General features: G+C 60.6%; 1 protein-coding gene across 1 annotated transcript; it reads right to left on the bottom strand.

The window, feature by feature from the left end:
- Positions 1–1,277: 1,277 nt before the first annotated feature.
- On the bottom strand, positions 1,278–14,745 carry BESB_081580 (uncharacterized protein; the record flags this gene model as incomplete). The annotated part of the gene is made up of 14 exons (XM_029366508.1): positions 1,278–2,985; positions 3,368–3,433; positions 4,282–4,553; positions 4,941–4,993; positions 5,397–5,970; positions 6,356–7,136; positions 7,528–7,646; positions 8,051–8,592; positions 8,855–8,934; positions 9,067–9,341; positions 9,686–9,859; positions 10,266–10,565; positions 10,876–11,177; positions 11,457–14,745. 14 exons carry the CDS (start codon positions 14,743–14,745, stop codon positions 1,278–1,280), a joined length of 8,535 nt encoding a protein of 2,844 aa, XP_029216968.1.
- Positions 14,746–19,347: the final 4,602 nt, after the last annotated feature.

Raw genomic sequence — 19,347 nt, 5'->3', positions numbered from 1 at the left:
CCAGCACGGGCGCCTCTCAATCTCTCGCTGCAACCCACAAGCGGCCACGCAGACCTCTCAGCAGCACTGGAACACCATATATATGCAAATACATAAATATTCACGTGCATAAAATTGAATACGTGCGGAAACACGGCTGCGACAGTCTGCACGCGACGGTGTGTCTTGGTGGGAGCTCTCGCGCCTCGTGTGACGTTAGAGCCCCGCCCCTGCTTGGGCTATTTATTCATATTCGTCTCCATATTCGAAGAAAAAGTATCGGCATTTCAAAAGACCTCTGGGTTGCCGCGTAGCACTCTGAGAATCTGTGCGGCTGCTTCCTTGGTTCGCCAGTGTCTGCGCAGAAAAAAGGCGTAATGCTGGAGAGTGCCGTATATCTTGCGTGAGTGAAAGTCGCATGCGTCCTCATCTTCATGGTGACATTTCCGCAAAACTCTCCTCGCCAGCCGAGTCCCTTCTCGGATTCCGCTCACCGCGCTCTCTCCAGTCTGCGTGAAGCAACGCTGTTCTGTCTCCCTTGTCACCACTTCCCAGTATCACCTCTGCTCGTTAGCCTTGAGACCCGCTGCCCTCACGCCACTCTATGCGCAAGTTCCTACTTCCTGCTGGTGCCTTCTGACTGACTGACGTCGAGCGTGTTTCCTACTTCCATGGAAGACTGTTACTACCTCGATTCGCAAAAAGCCCTTTTCTGAGGTATGTGAGAGACACCGTGCAGTTCCCGCGCCCGCAGCAGCGAGCGAGCGGCCCCCCGGACGTACAGGATCGCTCGAGCGCAGCGGTCTACATCAGAAGAGATGACGAGACAGGACAATCTGACAAAATCAGAGGAGGCCGCTGAGAACGTAAGGCATCGTTTCAAACGACGATGCCCAGACGAACACACAGAGGGCGGGCGCGCGCGCGGCGACACCACGAAGACGCGATAGACGTCTTACGAGCCTCGCGGCATTTGAGAAAGACATTCGCAGGACGCGCAGGAGCCGCGCAAAAACAATGTGCAAGAATGGCGTTCCCAAGTACGCAAGAGGCTAAATAAAAATTCATGTAGAAAGACAGGGGCAGTCGCAGGAAGAGACAAGGAGACACAGGTGGCAGCGACAGGAGGCCAGCGCCCGGGCCCCGCACAGGCTTTTCTCGCCTCCCCTCTGCTTCTCTTTCTCACTGCGCGGACGCAGCTGCAAAGCCGCGAGAGCCCGTACCCCCCCTCACACCCCCAAGGGAGAGAGAGAGGATGATGCAAGGAGAGTGAAACGTGAGGAGGCAGGGCCCTCGCGTTAAGAGAGAAGATCAAACACGTCGTCGTGTTTTTCTTGTTCTCGCGCTTGCGACGAAGAGGGGAACCGCCCGCTGGTTGGCGCGAGCGACGCGTTGTCCTTCAGTTCATCAAAAGAAAGGAGCGTCCACGGAAGGCCTGGGTTCGATGGCCGCGTGCCCGCGACTTGCGAGAGTCCGCGCCTTTCTCCGCCGACTCGGGGCAAGCCGCCACGACTGCCTGCGTCCTCCGAAGCGCCCAGAAGCCACTCGGCGTCGAGCTCGTGGCCTCTACCCTGCGGGCTGTCGCCCTCTGCGTGCCCGCTGTCCGCGGAGGCGCCGCGGAGCAGATCGACCGCGTGGGGGGCGCGACGCGCCTCGTGGTGAGCCTGCTTGGCCGAGCGGGCCGGGGCTCCAAAGAAGCCGTCTCCGTCCGGGGACGCGGCCGTCGGACTGTCTCCGGGGTTGGAGCCCAACGCTCCCGAAGAGCTCGCCATGCCGAGCGTCGGATGCGCGCACCGCTCCCACCGTCGCTCGTCGCCAGACGAAGACGAAGGCGCGGCGGGGCATGCGGCGCTGCCGATCGCCGCGGCTGCAACAGGCGTGCCCAGCAAATCCACGAATTCCATCTCCCGCGAAGCCTGCGGCGGCTTGTTCCCAGCCAGGTTAGCTACCGAAAACACTGCGGACCTGTCTCCCGGCAGTGTGTCGCTCAGGAGGTCGACAGTCGGCAGGGGGCTGGACAGGAAGGCCGCAGGCGTGCCAGGTGCGTCGCTGTCGTGCCAGTCTCCCTCCAGGCGCTTTGGCCCCGTGCCTCCCGTCGGTGCACGCATGCGCAGCTCGTCTTCATCGTCTGTTTGGTCGGTCGGGACTTCGTCGCCGTCCTCCTCATCACTCAGAAAGGTCGCTCCGTAGAATCTGCCTCGCCCCCCCCCCACCTCGACGTGGCCTTCGGTTCCTTTCTGCTTTCGCGCTCCGCTTCGCGCCCCGTCGTCCTCCCTCACGGTCGCCAGCAGGTCGATGAATCCGTCGTCCGCTCGCTCGGCGCACGGCCTCTCGGTCTCGTCGCGGCTGTCCAGGTCTTCGAAGAAGACCGTGGGGACGCCGTGCGTCTCCGCCTCGCGCGCGCCTTCTCCGTTGGGAGGGAAGTCGACCTCGTCCTCAGTGTCTCCGCCCCGCGCCGCGACATCCTCAGAGCCGCGGACCGGCACGCGGGACAGCGGCCGTGCGAGGCCCGCGTCGCGCCCGCAGGCCCCCGATGGGGCGGAGGCTCCCAGCGTCAAGGAAGTCGCGGCCGTTTCGCTGTCCTCGGAGAGACTCTGAGGGGGGGGCGAGCGGAGCGGCGGTACATTCGGAATGCAGATTGCCGCAGTGAGGACGAGGGAGACAGGTTTGTGGTCTGAGGAGAAGTACCGCGGATGGTCCGTGTAGGACAGAATGCGAATCGGCGCCGCCTGCGCGCCGCCCGCAACCTCGCCGCGAGACTCCCCCCACAACGCCGCGGAGGAGGACGCAGCGCCGCTGAAGGCCTCCGCCGCGGAGAGCGAAGACGAGGCGGCGCCAGCCGAAGAACAGGCGGTCGAAGAGCCCGACCGAAGGGATGCGCCCGAGGAGGCGGACGCGTGCGCCGGTTCGGGCTCTCCCGCGCTGTCGCCGAACGAGGCGGCGCCACCAGCGACAATGCGGCGGCCGCAATAAAGGATTCTGTCGCACCTGAAGGCCAACGTCACGCTGCCCACATGGAAGAAAATGCAAAAGCAAACAACAAACAGAGAAGCAGCGACAACGCACTCGGAGGAATCCGCACACCAGCAACCCAGGATGATCGTTAAAACGGTGTACCTTCTGGGGTGCGACAAAGTGCAGTAACGCGCACGAGCGCAAGCAGGCTGCATTCCTTGTCGTCGCGACAAATGCCTCCCCAAGAAGCAATCGGCCGGACGTTCCTCTCAATGAACTCTTGCTTCCCTTTTTGCTAAGCGTCTCGAGCCGAACTAGCCCGACGCGGGGGTGAGGTCGAGTCTCTCTGCTGCCGTCGCAGCGTGATCTGCTTTGAGAGCGAACCCAACGCTCTTTGAATCGAGGGCGCTGACAGCTGAGAATGCGCACGTACCATGCTGGCGTGCGCTTCAGATCGTAGTGTGACGAGTTTTTCTTGTACTTGTACGTCGGATGGAAGCTGATGGGGGCCTCGTGAAAGTGAAAAAAACGGCGGTAGCGAGTGACGCTTGCTCACGAAGAACTGATCCGATCTGCGAGCCAGTGAAAACCGCGCAAAGGCAAAGCGCTACTCAGCACTCCGCGACGTGAGAAAAAGCGAAGGCGACCACCAAGTTCCCACGAGCTGCAAGGCGACAGGGAACGAAGAGCTCAAGCCGCACGACGGGAGAGGAGATAAGCGTGAGGCAGAGCGCCAAAGTGAATCGAAAAGAGAAACGGGACAAGAACAACACACGACGACTCAGCTGCGCGCCGCTCGCCCCGCAGCGAATGCGATTCAGCGACCAGCCGCTGTCGGCGTCGCTCCCCTCGGGGTGCTTCGCGCCCATGCACGCACACAACATCTGCCGGCATGAGCGACGCTGAGTTCCAGGGCGTGCTCCAGGCGCATGTGACTCCGTACACAAGAATCTGGCACCACACACCATTCCTGCAAGGCGATGAAGGAACCGAGACGGTCCCGTACGCATATGTTGAAAAAAAAATATTACAAGAATAGAAAAAAATATATGCATCAGACGCCTAGGCACCTGGGTCCTTGCACAGGTTTTCTTTCGCATTTCACAAGTGAATAAAAACTACTTGCAAGCCAGGCTGTGCATTTCTGTCTGAGGACATCTGCGAGCGAATATATGTATATATATATAGAGAGAGAGAGATACAGATAGATATATAGATGTAAATAGGTAGAGATAGATTTACATAGATATAGATAGGTATTGATAGGTATAGACAGATTTAGTTAGATATCGATAATAGATGTACATAGATAGAAATACAGATCGGCAGATATATATTTTTTCTCACTTGAGTAGCGTTTGGAGGCCATTCGGGAAGTTCATCGCGTCGAGGACTTCCTGGTGGTTCGCGACGAGGCGGAAGTTGAAGTCGCCGGCGACAAAGACAAAGTCGTGGTCAAGGACCGCGGGCGTGTAGGAGGGACCCGACTGGAAGGCCTGCTGAAGAATCTGGCACATTTGCTGCATGCGCTCGTGGCTGCTGCCGGGTCCGCTAGCCAGGTGTACATCCACAAAGCAGAACGAACTCGAGGCGATGCTTAGGCGAACGCAGACCGCACCCTGAACGAAAAGCATAACGAATATCGAATATCCTGTATGAGAAAGAAGCTCTTTCTTCCGTTGAAAGCCCAGAGAAACGCCAGGCCGTAGGAGAGTGGAACTGTGGAGGCGGGGGGATTCACGCGGAGGACGCAAAGCCATCCAAGCATGCGCCCGCGAGCGTTCTGGAGCTTCAATATTCGAAGTCCCACGCGTCTGCATGGACTCGCAGCTTTTCGAGTTCTCCTCTCTCCAGCATGTCGCGTTTTCCCTTCTCTCCCCCAGAAAATGCAACAGCGCAATGTGTTGGTCGGCGCCCACGCGACCATACATGCATATATATATATATATATATATCAAGATTCATTGACGTTGCCTGCCTGTTGTTCGGGTAGTCGCGGCACTTGCCTTGTTTCCGGTGTTGCCTTTCATACCAACTTTGACAGCAGAGACCTCGATACCTGAGAAGACACGCGCCGCCCGCAGGCGTCGACAATGCACACGAGTTCGGGATCGAAACGCCCCTCACGCAGCTCTTCTCGCCAGGCAACGACGAGCAGTCCGGCGACAAGCCAAAGAAGAGCATGCTGACCAGCGATCTATTTTCGCTCAGCAAAATGCGTACACAAAGACAAAGCGACGTATATATATATATATATATATATATATATATATATATATATATATATATATATGAATGTATGTATGTATGTATAAATAGACATGAATGTACGTGAACATGTATGTATATAAATATAGATATGTATGTATATATATTTATGTATGCATGCATTTTGTATGTAAGAACATGATAACAGATATATATGTATGTGCGTGCACATGTACGCATGATGGTTTCCTCACCTGCGAGCAGGTAGCGCAGCTCGGTGCGGACGAAGACGAGTATCATCAGCCCGACCATGGAGCATGAGCGGACTTTGACGAACGTCGGCATGGGCTTCCGCTCGTGGCCTGCGAGCCCGTTGGGCTGCACCGTGTCGGCGCCGCGGTGGAGGCCTTCCGCCACCGCGGCCCGCGCCCGACTCTTCGCACTCGCCGCGCCCTCGCTGGCAGCTCCCGTCCACTGACGAGTGAAGAACGAAGCAAACCCTCCCTCGTCAACCTCCGCGGCGCTGCGCCGGCGCGGCGCGCGCGCGTGTTGGAGGTCTCCAGGGCCGAACGGCGGCGGCGAAGGCGACTTCGAGGAGGGACGCGAAGAAGACCTGCGCGAGGCGTAGGGCGAGTCCTCGGACGGCGAAGTCGGGAAGGAGAGCGAAGACACGTTCTGCCTCAGGCGCTCCTGCAGCAATACAGACGAGGGCGGCTGCGGGTAATGATGCGCCACGCTGTTCACCGCGAATGACGCCTTCTGCTCCAAACGCGCCTCCTTGTCGCTGTCCTTCATGTTCATCAACACGCGAAAACCCGTCAGCTCGACCTGCAGATAAACACAGGAGGGGGGGGGACATCCATTCGCGACCAAACGCGTCGTCGCACGACGCGCGCGGCCGCCACGCAGCCCTGCGCGACCCCCTCCTCCCGGAGCTCTGCGCCTTCTCTCTCAAGAGAGAATGTGGCGGAGAATGTCGCCTTTCTGCGCAGCTGTGCCTCCCTCTCGGTCTTCTCCGGTGCTGCTCTTCATCGGGCCTAGGCCGGCGCCTTTAACGCAGCTGTCTCCTTTTCCCGCATCTCTGCGGTGTGTAGCCTCACACTCTACGCCTGCATTTTCTTTCTGTCTTTTCAGTTCACTCGCTTTTTTGTGTGGAGCTTCCTGCGTCTCTTGTTTCCTCGTCGCGGTCTTCTCCCTTCCCCTCCGCCCTTACCAGTTCCTGCACGCAGAAGACGTAGACGTCGGCTTGCTCTTTGACGGGCGTGAGCCACTGCTCAATGTCGTCCCACTCGTGGAGGTCTCTTCCTGCCATGTTCCAAGTTCCTATCCAAATTCTGAGGGGAACTTCGCCTCGTTTCTCGTCTCGCGTGCTGTCGACGAACTTGCCTTCCTCGTTCTGCGACCAGTGACGCCCCGATTGCCTTTCGTGCTCGCCCTCCTCCGTCCGCGAAGAGGCCCTCGTCCCCTCGTCTCCGACCGCGGTCGCATCGAAGGCCGACCACCAGTCCCCGCTGTCTCCGCGCCTCCGACCCTCGTAGGCGTCGCCCTTGCGGCCCGCGCCGAGATGGGCGGCGGCCGCCCCTTCTCCGTCCCCGTCGAGGGAGCCCGCGTCGCCCCGGTGATCAGGCCGCAAGCTCCGCTGGGGAACGGTCATCTCGCAAGCGAAGGGGCTGCCGTCTTTCTGCGCAGTGCCGGAGTCGCCGAGGGCGCGGGTCGAAGACGAGAAGGACGAAGAGAATTTCATGGCTTGATTCGTCGTGCGGCGATTCGCGAGAAACAGTTTGGAAGCGCCGCTGTTTCCTCGCTTGGAGAGCAGGGCGGAGGACGATAAATCCATCGCCCGCCCCAGCGGCGGAGAGAGACAGACGCGCGGTGGCAGCCGCGAGGACGACGAGGGGCCTTGCGCCGCCGCAGCGAAGCTCAGTCGATGGAGGCCGAGGAAGACGTCAATGACCTCTTGCCGGTACGTGTCTTCAAACGTGTTCTGATAGAACCTGAATGCACCAACATGCGCGCAGGCAGCTACAAGCGAAACATGGACACACCACAGCGGGCGAGAGGCGCACCAAGCGCCAGAAACCCGACAGCTAACGACCAGCAAGCACACCAAAAAGAGCGAAGAGGCGAGTCGCCGACGATCGCGTGAGGGCTCCTGTACTGACGCGTTCAAATGCATCACACGCGCCACGTGCGGAGACGCGCGCACGGTTCTGTTCGAAAGCAATAAAAAAAGTAAGTCCTAATGCTACAATACAGATTCCAAAATCTAGGGTGAAAGTTCAACTGTTTCACGAAGGAATGGATAACCGTACAACTCCGGAAAGCAAAGCACAGAGAAGAAGCAAGCAAAAGCTGAAGAGTCGAAAGCGAAAAGGGAGACGCTACCTGCCGAGGGCCTTCCAAGCGTGATCCAAGTTGCTAGAAAATGTTGCCTTTCCACCTTGCTTCATGTGGGAGGTGAATACCGACCCCGTGCCCGTGTAGAGCATGCTGATGCTGTCGCCCTGCCCATCCAGCGCAAATGGGAAACGGAGGCCTCGCGTAGAAAGAGCAGTCTTTCGGCCGCTCAGCGACTCGATTGAAGAAAAAGAACTCGGCCGCGGGAGGGGCACAAGCACGTGAACGCGCGACCAAGCGGAATCTCGAATCGAATGCAGCCGCAGAAAGTCAGTCTCGCGCGGAAGCCCGGGGTCTCTCTCCGCCCCAAACTGTCTGACCGGACAGGGCGACGCGTCACGCGGGCGCCGTGGCGCGTCTGGATCCCGAGGACCTGCAGACGCCTTCACGCGGCGCCAGCCCTCCGCGCAGAGCGAGCACTCAAGAGCCCGTGGCGGCCCCCAGACACCGCCGAACGGACTACGCCCACCGCAAAACACAGACACAGATTCGCGAGCTTCTCTGGTCTCACCTGGTCAGCCCAGATTTTCCTGACTTCTTCGCGTAGAATCTGTACGTCCTCGTCCGCGGGCCCTGGGTCGTCGCGGGGTCCGCCGCCCGAGGCCTTCCGCTCCCGCTGCGCCTCGCCGAGCGACTCCATCGGGTTCGTCTCCGCCGCCCTGCCGCCGCGCTCTTCCTTCTTCTTCTCGCTCGCTCGCCGCGGGCTGAAAGGCCACGGCGAGCCGGCGCCGGTGCGCGGTCGCGGCGCGGTCGCCTGCGCGCGCTGCGCAGCCTCGAGCTCGAGGGCGGGGGCCGCGGCGGCGCCGGGGGCCGCCGCCTGCTGCCCCCCGTGATGCGACGCGGCCGACGAGGAGAGTCTCCGCACGCTGCCGCTGCGGGTCGTCTTCTTGCGCAGCGCGGCGTGACGAGTCGCGCGGAAGAAGGGCGCCGAAGCCCCGGGGGGACCCGCGCCCCCCACGAACAAAAGGACTTGACTGAACGACGCGGGCGACAGCGCGGAGGCCGCGAGCGGCGGCGAAGACGCCGGCGAAGCCGCAGAGTAGACCAGCACGTCTGACGCGAGACACACAGCGCAAGCGACAGACACGGGCGATGAGGAACCCGCGCCAAACGCAGAGAGAAAGAGAGAGAGAGAGACGCCCAGCCGCGCTGACGACTTGATCCGGCAATCTCGCAAAGGGCCGCGCGGCAGGGACGCCGAGGAACTAGCGGCTGAAGCAAGCAGCAGAAGAGAACTGGATGCGTCGTCGATCTGCGTCGGTTGAGGATGGAAACAGAGATGAACTCTGCTGCCGTGGCCAAGCACAACTCGTACTTCGCCTCTTGACGGGTTGAAGGAAGGTGTCAAAGTGGTTCGCGCGGAGATGCTGGACGATCCAAAACCAACAGAAATACCTGCAAAACGCCACAAAAAGGACTCACACAAGCCCTGAGAGGCCCTGAGGGTCCCGTCCGCCTCGTCTCTGGTCTCTTCGCAGCGCGCCAGTTCTCTTCGGTAGATTCTTCTTCTTTCCTGGTCTCGCCTACCACTGGAAGACGTTGGTGCGATCTAGGCAGTCGAGGCAGTTCGTCCGCAGCACGCCCTGCTGGCGATGTCCTGCGTCGGCTTCCTCGGTCTCGGCACCACACTCGCGCGCCGCTGCGCTATCTCCCCCACCGCGCGCGGCGCGCGCGCGGCGCCACAGCTGCTTCTTGCGGAACTGCCGCGAAGGCTCGAGAAAAAAGCCGATAGCCGCAGCCGGCTCCAACAAGTTCGCCTCCACGAACTCGCGCAGAGCTGCGTCGTAAGCCTTGGACTTCACCTGCAGAGTCAATGCGCAACAGTCCCCACCCGCGGGTGCCCACATCGAAACAGTATATATATATATATATACATGCACACATATATACATACATATATGTTTGATTATGTGTAGATATTTACACACGAGGATGTGTGCAAGCAGCGGGCCGGCAGAGAGGCAGATAGGCAGGTGCGGAGAGACGCGCGCTTCCGCGGGGATTCGCCTGAAGACTTCATGTGCTTGCAGCGCACAGCTCGAGCGGCGGGACGACTCGCCGCTCGCCCCTGCGCGTGCAGATCGCTTGCATGCACATATGCATCCAGACGAGGCCACGCCGCCTGAAAACGCGAGGTAGGGCTGACCTGCTGATGGAAGTCGTAGTGGTAGTGGCTGATGAGCGGGGCGCTGGGGTGGTCATGCTCGTAGGCGGAGATTTGGTTGTTGAGCGCCGCGACGAGGCGCGACTCGGTGCTGCGGTTGCCGCTCAAGAGGTCGACGTACGCGATGGTCGGGCCGTAGCGCCGAAAAAGGAAGTTCTGAGACAAAACGCAGGTTCCGTTCCTCGCCCAGCCACATGCAGAAGCTCCCTGGCAAGCCCAGCGCACTCCACGCAAGGGGCGTCCGCCTCGGCAGACGCACCCGCGCGTCCGCTCGCCTACGAGCGAAAGAGAAATGCATACTTGGAAACTCAGGCCCTTCGCTCATCGCTCCTCCCCCCCCCCCCTCCCCCGCAAACCCTGAGCCCTAAAATGGATGGAAAGGCAAGAAGAGACACAGGCATACACATACGCGCACACATATATAGCTGTATTCAGAAATGCACCCAGGTACACCTCCATCTCTGCAAATACGCGTCTACACGTGGATAAAAAGACAAGGAAGGCACACGAATCTGCTCATTGAGAGTACGCTTGAAGAGTGTTCAGCTCTCGCGTCCCCTACCTGGTGCTTGGCGAAGGCGTGCGCGGTCAAAATCGTGTTTCTCGTGACGGTGGTCTGCGCCGTCAGGCCGGTCTGCTCCCAAAAGACGGGGACCGAGCCACGCACCTGGACGAGACTCGCCCACCGCCCCAGCGCGTCCGCGCCGCGACCGCGCTTGTCAGTCTTCGGCTGCGAGGCGACCGCCGCGAGGGCGGCGCAGGACTCCTCTGCGATAGAACTCCCCGCGGACGCAGGGCACAACGCAGGCACCACGTACTCAGCCAAGCGAACGCGCTGCTCACTCTCCGCGAAATTCGCCACCTGAAGAGGAGACACGACACACAGCGCAGAAGACAGACCCACAATGACCCTCCCGCGACAGAATAAAGAAGAGAGCGAAACAACGAGCGACGCCGACACGTCAAAAGAGCAAGGCTCGAAGGCCACAGGGGACCCAAGCGACACGCAGAGGCGTGTGCGTTGTCGGAAGGCTTCGTTCCCTCTGACGGTGTTTCACTTTTCTCTCTTTCTTCGCATATTTGTCTCTTTGACTCTTCCGCGCCTAGGCCAGGCAGGAGTCCCCCAGAATTCTCGCCCCTCTTGTGGAGAGTTAGCTTTTGCTTTCGCGTACGTTTCCATCATCATCGATGCCGCGAGCGTTGTAGCGTGTGCCGCCTCTGCGGCAGCTTCGCCGGCAGATGAGCAGCAGTTCGAGACTGCGAATCAGCACGTCCGTCCCTGTCTCGTGGGCGCTGCCGGCCGCGTCTCCGACCGCGGACGTGCCGGAGACATCTCGAGACGCGCCTCCTCCAGAGGACACAGACGACGATGACGACAGGCGGTGTGCGCCTGCGGATCCATAGCGAGCGGGCGCCAGGCGCGAAAGCGAAGACGCGGGTGCGGTTCGCTCGAGTCGAACGTAGCTGATGTAGCCTGAGAGAAGCGAGAAGACCACCAAAAACGGATCAGCGGCGCCGAGACTCAACACGATGGTCAGTCTGATATCTGTTACGCGAGCATTTGAGGCACATACCGTAGATACACAAACGGATGTGTAGGGATAGAAGAACATCGAGGAACACGCATCATCGTCTCCGCATCTTCCCGTCGCATCCACCTGGGCAAAATCCCTCCTGTTTCTCCTTGTGCGTGGCACCTGGCTCGGTTGTCTCCCTCGCCATCCAGTGTCTGATCACCTGTCGGCGCGCCTACCTTGCACCAGAGGCACCATCCACCGCTGGTCGATTCCAGCCGCAAACCACTCGCTGTAGAGTTGCATGTTCCACGTGAATCTCTCGTCGGCGACGGAGATCAGGCCGAGGCCCTTCCAGCTGTAGAGCTGCCACTTGTGCGCCTCGCCCGCTGTCTTCGCCGAGGCGTCTGTCGACGGCGCGCCTCCCCCTCTTCTTCCTTCTTCGCCTCTCCCGCCTTCGGCCTCGCTTCTCGCGAGCTCGTCTCCGCCGCTCCGCTCTCTCTCTCCCTTCGCCACGGGGTTCTGGGCGTCGACGCCAGCCGCGGCCTCGTCTGCGGAGTCCTCGCCCAGGTGCGCAAACACGACGGCGCTGCCTGGGCCGCCGGGGCCGCAGTCCGCGTACCCGGGGAGTCGCTGGCGGCGGGTGTAGACGCCGCAGTCCTGCTGATTCTGCAGTCTGCGCGTGAGTTCAAAGTCGTACGAGTAGTAGAAGCAGCTGCAGAGCAGCTTCTCAATCGCTGACGCATAGCGGTCGACCTCGCTGAACGCGGAAGACGCCGCGCTCTCTTCAGTCCTGGCGGCAGCCGACACAGCGAGGAGACTGGAAGTGGGGGAAGAGGAGGCGCCCGTGGGGCCCGCCGTCGCGACCTCGGTGGCGATGGCTACGGCCGCGGTCGCCGAGGCGCGGTCTTGGAAGTCTCGCGAGGCTCGAACGCCGTCGAACGCCGTGGACCACCCAGGCTCCCCCGCGGCAACCGCCTCCTCTTTCTGCCCTGCTGGGCTCCTCATGAACTCCGTCGTCACTTGGTTGGCTGCCGCCGCGAGCTCCGCCAAACCGAATCCGAGGCCCGAACTGAGCGCACCAGCCACGCGCCGCATGGGACTGCTCGGGCTCTCCGAGTTGCTGCTGCTCCCGCTGCTGACAGTGCGCAGGGACTTGCCCAGCCCCAGCGACGGAAGCGAGAAGGGGCCCGCGCTTCCGCTGGAAACGAGGTCACCGCCCCGCCCTCTTCCCTCGCCCGCTTGGACGCCTCCGCCTCCTCCGCCTCCTCCGCCACCGTCGACGAGCTCCACGAGCGGACTCTCGCCCCCCTCCGCCGCGAGCGCGCTCCCGGCCGCGGCAGGGCCTTCCTCGCCGGCGCGGGCGCGGTCGCCCTCGGGCCCGCGGAGCGCAGGCCAGGCGAGGCTGTTGGAGGCGTCGCCCAGCCACTTGCCCAGGCTGAGGGCGCTGGGCGCTGTCGCGCTGGGCGCGAAGCTGAACTGCTCCATCCACTGCGTCACGTTGGATCGGCTCTCGCCAGCCCAGGATGACGCCGCGGCTGTCGCACCCTCGATGAAACTGTCCGCCGCGGCGCTCACGAGGGTCTGGATGCCTGAGAGGCGGCCGGAGAGGGACAGCGCGTCGGCGGGGGCCTCTGCGCCGGCGCCGGCGACCCCCGCCGCGGAGACACTCGACGAAGACGAAAAGCCCGACGCCGTCTCGCGCCCGTCCTCGTCTGCACCACCGCGGACCCCCGTGAAGGAGCGCAGCACGCTGCCCACGTCTGCTGCGCCCTCTCCTGAGAAGGAAAAGGAGGAGAGAAGCGGATGACTTGTGCGCGCGGCATCGCCTCCTCCCGTGTCGCCTCTCGGCGTTCGATCGAGGTCTGTGAACCCGAGATGGTCTGAACCCGAGCCGCCGTCGTCCTTCTCCTCCACGACTTCGCCCAGCAAATCGAGCGGAAGAGACGGCAGACGCGCTCGCGGGCCTGCCGTGCCCCCGCGGTGCGCCAGCTCCGCGCCAGACGCCTTCTCCAAACTCGCTTCTCTCGCCCCGTCCCCACTGCCGCCGCGCCTCGGGGCCTCCCCCTGCGTCCCACCCTCGGACCGGCGCGGGTGTCCCCTTTTGGTCTCCAGCGACGCCGCGAATCCCCGCACGACCGCAGTCGCGGCGGCCGGGGCCCCGCGACGCCGGTGGGTTTTCTGGGCGGCGGCGCTCGCTGTGGAACCCGTCGCGGGGGGCGCATTCTTCACATGGTAAGGGAGGCACACGGCGCGCTTCACAGACTTGACTATGCGCCTCGTCCAGCGGCCGTCTCCAACAATGGGCTCGAGCTCCGGCGAGGGCGCGAAGCCCGCCTCTGCGGAGGTCCGGCGGGCCTCGGGGTCTCGCGGCGCGGACTCGTCGTCGCCTTTCGCCGTGGAAAAGGCGAGGCGCGGGAGCTCTTCTTCCTCAAACTCCGCGACCGGCTCGCCCTCGGTTACCAGCACCAGGTAGCGGCGCCCGCCCACGGCGAGCGTCCCCAGCAGAGCGTCGGCGTCGAGTGCCAGGTGAAAGTGCCCAAAAGATTCTGGCGGCTGCATGCTTTCGTCGACCAGCTCGCCGCTGGCGAGCGCCGCGGCTGCCAAGCGGGGCGCGACTTGCTGCAGGAGGAAGCCCGTCCGCAGCGGCAGTAGGTGCTGCTCCAGGGCGCCGCTGCGCCGGTGAATCAGGAGACAGGGCAGCACCGGTCCACCGCGCGACCGCGAAGGGCTCCCCACCGCTGGAGCCGCAGGGGCCGGGGGTCTCGGCGGAGGCACCGCGCGCACCGACGCAGTCCAAATCGACGGGTGCGGGTACACGAGGAAGACGTGCCGGTAGACGCAGACCCGCCACCGGGCCTGGAGACCCGCGGGCAGCGACGGGGGCACCGCGGCGAAGGCCGCGGGAAAAACGAGTTGCGGCCGCGGCGCTGCAGCCGCGTGTGGGGGCGCGGGGGACGAAGCAGAAGCCGAGGAAGCAGACTGTCGCGTCTCCGCGCCAGTCTGCGAGAAGGGACGCAAAGAAGGCAGCCTCGGCGGCCCTCCAGCCGCCGAGGACGGCGGCGGCGAGCGCCGCAGAGCCGAGAAGGAAGACGAGAGAGAAGAAGACGACCCAGACTTCACGCGCCCCCCCGAGACGGCATCGCTTCGTTTCGCAGGGGCCGCGTCCGCCCGCTTTTCGCCGGCTGCAGAAGAGATGGAACGCTTCACGAAGACCCCCAGAGAAGAGAAGGGGTCGACAGCCCCGGAGCCCGCAACGACCGTCTTCTCGCCCTTCGCTGCCCCCGCGGCGCTCTCCGGCATCTCGGCGCGTGCACGAGAAGCCGCTTGCAAAGGATGCAGCGCCGCTGGTCGCAGCAGACTCACGTTCGTTTCGAGGCCTGTCCCGCCGGCTGAGGAGCGATACGTAGAAGAGGAGCCGAGGGCGTCCTGCGAAGCAAGAGGGAGGGGAGAAGGAGACGAAAGCAACACGGGGCCGGCTCTCAGCGGCGGCGCGCCGCCCTCCCTCGGCGAATGTAAAGGATCCATAGACGGCGTCTTTGTTTGTTGTTGCTCTACGCGGATTCTCTCTTCCGGTCTCACTCTCTCGTGTGTACGCCCCCTCGTTTCAGACCGGCTCTTCTTCTGTGTGGGGGGTTCCTGCGAGGTGAGGCCGCTCAAAGGAGAGAATAGACGCGCGCCTAGCGTGGAACTCCGCACAGGGCCAGCTGGGTACTACGTAGCTGCAGAGACAGAGGCAACTGCCGAGCACATAGAGAGAGCATTGTGGCCTTGAAGCTGTCTTTCTCTCTCTTTTGTTGAAGGGGCCTTCTCAAAGGTCCCCCGACGCCATCGCCGTGCCTGCCGTCTCTCACCCGGCGTCTATGCCTGCAAGCGCTGCTTCTCTTCTCTCCTCCCTCCCGGCCGCCGACTGTCGCTTGTGTCGATTCTGCTCTATCCTGAGTGACAAATCTCTCTCCCGCGTCGCTTTCTTCCCTCCCTGCGACTCCTCTTTAGGTACGCTTCCCCCTGGCGCGACCCCCCTGACCTCTCCTCTCTTCGCGTGTAGAGAGGGAAAGTGTTGACATCACCGCAGGGCTCCTAAGGCCGCAGCGTAGCAAGAGGATGCCGAAAAACGCCGTTTTAGGGCTGTGAAATACCGAATCAGAGCGTCTTTCGCAGCGTATCGAGGTGTAAAACTGTAAACGCAGACAAGTAGAGTAGTCCGACACATGAGCTAGTGCGATCTGCAAGCCTATTACCGTTCCAAACGGAAATAAGACGAAGGAGGGGAAAGGAAACAGACAGAAGGAGAAAGACAAGTGAGCATGCTCGCACGAAAAGGAGGAGTGACCTCTGCGCCGCGCTGGGAAGCTTCCTGTTTGCTGTGGAATTATGAAGAGAAAGCAGAAGACAGTGGGTTCGCCGGAAGACGACACGACGGAAGTCCAGAATCCAGTTTCGCAAGACTGGGAACCGAGACGGTACCATGGAGGTGTATGAACGCTTAAAAACCGGGCGGAAATTCAGTGAAGGCAGCGGAGAAAAAATCGGCTTTCTCAGCAGCGTTGCGCTCCAAGACACATTCGCGAGCGGGGAAGCGGGTTTCCGAAGAAGACGTGCTGAAGAGAAATGCCTGAGAAAGCCGCAGACCAAGCGACAGACCTGGGGAGGAAAACGAAGAAATTCGAAGGGGGCGGGAAAGCGATATCTGGAGTGAATCGACCGACGACAGTGCTTGCTGCTGCGAAAAAGCGTACCGCAGCAGGAGGGCGGAATACACTCGGCGAGCTACCGCTTTTCCCCGTCCATGTGTGATAGCGCAGACAAAGGAAGCGGAGAGAACCTACGCCCGCCGAAACGAGAGCTACCTGACTGTGACGCTACGTGTCAAGCGCTCCTCTGAAAAACGAAGTTCGCCAAACACCTAAGGAGACTGCAATTTCCACACCGCGCACGCCAGGCAACGAGAGCTCGACGCCGAGAGCCAGTGGAGTGAACGCGAGCGCCGTCAAAAGTGGGGAGCGGCGGTGCTTCGGCGTGGACTACGGCGTAGAAAACTTGAACTCGCTTCGCCAACGCTGCGCCCGCGAGTGTGCCTCTCGGATGCCCGAGTCTTTCGCCTTCGAGTCGCGTGACCCTCGACGGACGACTGGGAAAGGTCCTGATCGGCTCTCTCTCTCTCGCCCTCTCTCTCTCTCTCTCTCGCTCCCTCTCTCTCTCTCTCTCATTCCCACACCCTCTTTCCCTCTCTCTCTCACGCCGCTCTGGACCGAAGAGAGCGCCGGAAGCGCGATAGAGACACCTGTAGGCCCGCCCTGTCCTCGCGCTACAAATGGTAAAACTGTATCCCCCTTCCGCGCTCAGATTTCGTTCTCCATCCTCGCTCGAGACGGGGGTGATGTGGCGGCTTGTGGGCTCTGTGCCTCAGAAAGAAGCGTATCTCCCTTCTGCGAAACTAAAGCTCGAGCCTCGGTCACAAAAGGGCAGCAGGGAGCCCCGAAAGCGTCATGCGGCGCGTAGAGGCCAGCGGCCGCGGAGAGCTGAGGTCGTGCGACTGTGTGTGTTCGCGGTGGTCTTTCCGCTCTAGCGGCTAGTTTTGACCTCCGCCGCATCCTTACAGCAGGAAGAAATGGATTGCTTTTCCATCTCTTCGCGTGAACCGCTACCAGATGTGTGTTGAGACTTGCCTGTGGCACACGAGCGCGCAGACAGGCACTGAAGAGAAAAGGCGAGACCCGCCCTTGAGAAGCAAGGGGTGTTGCCGAAGGCGCCAGACGAGACGGGGAGGTTTGCTTTCATAGCCATATGCAGGCGAGATCACGAAGCTGCCGAAGGGCAGATGAACGCCCGCCGAGGACTACACGTACAGAATATTTTCCGCTCGTGGTTGACGCTCTACAAACGAGACCGCAAGTAAATATATATATATATATATATATGTTCAGATACATGTTTAGACATATATATATTATTTGGTCTTCGAGGGATAAAGTGTGGGTAGCCGCCGTCAGATGGGCGGAAGGGGCTCTGCGGGTGCCCCAGACGACCTCCAGTTATTCCACGGCAAGGCGTCTCTTCTATTTGTTGAATATCCTTTCGCTCGTTGTATGAAGGCTCGAAACTCGGTTGCCTTCGGACGGGGCGATGCGCACAAGCGTCTCAGAAAAAGAGCGGTGACTTACTGGTGCCTTACAGCCTGCCGCGGTGTCCGACGTGTGTGTGTCGTTTACTCAAGCACCTAATTACCTCACTGCATGGCAGGATCAGACCAAGAGAACTCGCTAATTGCAGTAGAAAAGAAGAGACCGCGGAGTGTTCAAGAAAACGACTTCTGAACCGCTAATGTATCTTGGTACAGAGAGACGCTTGTTCAACTCGGACGGCGCCGCATGCAGGGCCTGCGGCTGTCTACGGGACCTCTTCGCGCTGCACGTGCCCCTTCGTCTATGGAGCCAGCGCGACTAGTTGCGACTCTGGGGTTCCCAGCCTAGGTACTAGTCCACACATATATGAATATATGAGAAATTCGGTGAATTCATGCGGCCATTTCCACGCCCATGCGTCGTCACCCGGCTGCCGCCCTAATGTTCCCCAAAGGTGTGAGGGCGGCGTGAGCAAGGCCTCGGTCCCGATCGAGACAAAAAAATGTTTGGGGCGCCCAGCCGCCTGCTGGCTGCGAGGGGGGAATTCGTGCTTGGCACCTGCAGCCTCAGTTTTTGTTCTTTTCTGCGTGTGTTTCGCTTCCCTGCCCCCGCGGGCGCTGGCGAGGAGACAGACATAGACCTCTGCGGAGGGTCGATTGAAGAGGCAAACCAAGCGGCATCCCGCAAAAGGGGAGGCAAGCGGCCTTTGCATGCCGCACCCAGACACCATGCAAGTGATACGTTGAGATATGGAACACGGCGAAGCCACGACGAACCAAGAGAAAAGACGAAGGGACCACAAGCACATGGCGCAGCGCACGCGAAAGATGAAAAGTCAGCAGCCGCTCTTGTGGGTCGAGTAAACTGGAGAATGTGTAGATGAACACATATACATACATATATTAACATACACATGTGCATATATATATATATATATATATATATATATATATGTGTATGTGTGAATGTATGCGGCGCACGGACCCATCCGCCTGCATACTCAAAGGCACACGTGTAGACGGAGGAGGGTCTCACGCAGCCACACACGCGCATATGTCAAGAGCTGGAGAGGCAAGCGCCGCAGTAGATCTGGAAACGTAGACTCATATCACAGGAAAAATGATGTGTTCCACGTGCGGCCTCTGCGACGCTGTCGCGCTGGCGGCACGCATCCCTTCCCCCCCAAACAGGTCGACTCGTCGTCGACGAGAAGCTAAGTCCTCGCACGCGCAAGCAGACAGGCAGACACCCTCGCGAGTATCAAGAAAGAAAAAGACACCACGAAGCGCAGACATTCCTCCGCGGAGCTCGCACACGGTCGCCCTCCGCGCGTCCTTCAGGCGACCGCGCCTCCCAAAAAAAACGCATCTGTTTCCCAGTCTCGAGGGAAGGGCATTCCCACGGCTCAGTCACCCGCGACACGACACGCGCAGGGAGAGAGAAGAAGGAGACAGTCTAGTATCCCGAGTGCTTGAGAAAAAAGAGAGGAATTCCCTTCGAAGCGCGATCCGCGAGAAAAACAGACACACAAAATCGCCGAGGCTTGCCTGCCGACAGCTTGCTCGCTGCCTCTGCGTGGATCTTACCTCGTCTTCTCTGTTTTTTCTCCTAACAGTAGGGCACCGCTGTCGTCGAACCTCCTTCCGTCTACCTCTCTCACGTACCTCTTTCGCACCACAGACTACATATACATACGTATATACATATATATATATATATATATATGTATATATATGTCCATTAATATATATACATATATGTATGGATGTTTGCCCCGGGGAAAGGTCGACACCTCGGGTCGCGTCATTCAAGCATTTACAGATGAAGAGTGTGCAAATCGGCGTTGCATGCGCACGGGTCTGACTTGGAAACTCCTTTTTTTCTCTCGGGTTTTGCCGGCTGTCCTCCGTTCTCTGCGGCGGACTTCGACTCTCCCTTTCTGAATTCCCTCATGCCCCCGGGCTCGCGTGCTTCCCACGTGCGTCTTTCGCGGCGGATGTCCAGT

The sequence above is a fragment of the Besnoitia besnoiti genome, chromosome VIII (assembly GCF_002563875.1).
Source record: "Besnoitia besnoiti strain Bb-Ger1 chromosome VIII, whole genome shotgun sequence".
NCBI classification, from domain to species: Eukaryota; Apicomplexa; class Conoidasida; order Eucoccidiorida; family Sarcocystidae; genus Besnoitia; species Besnoitia besnoiti.
This window is presented reverse-complemented; position numbering and strand designations above follow the sequence as displayed.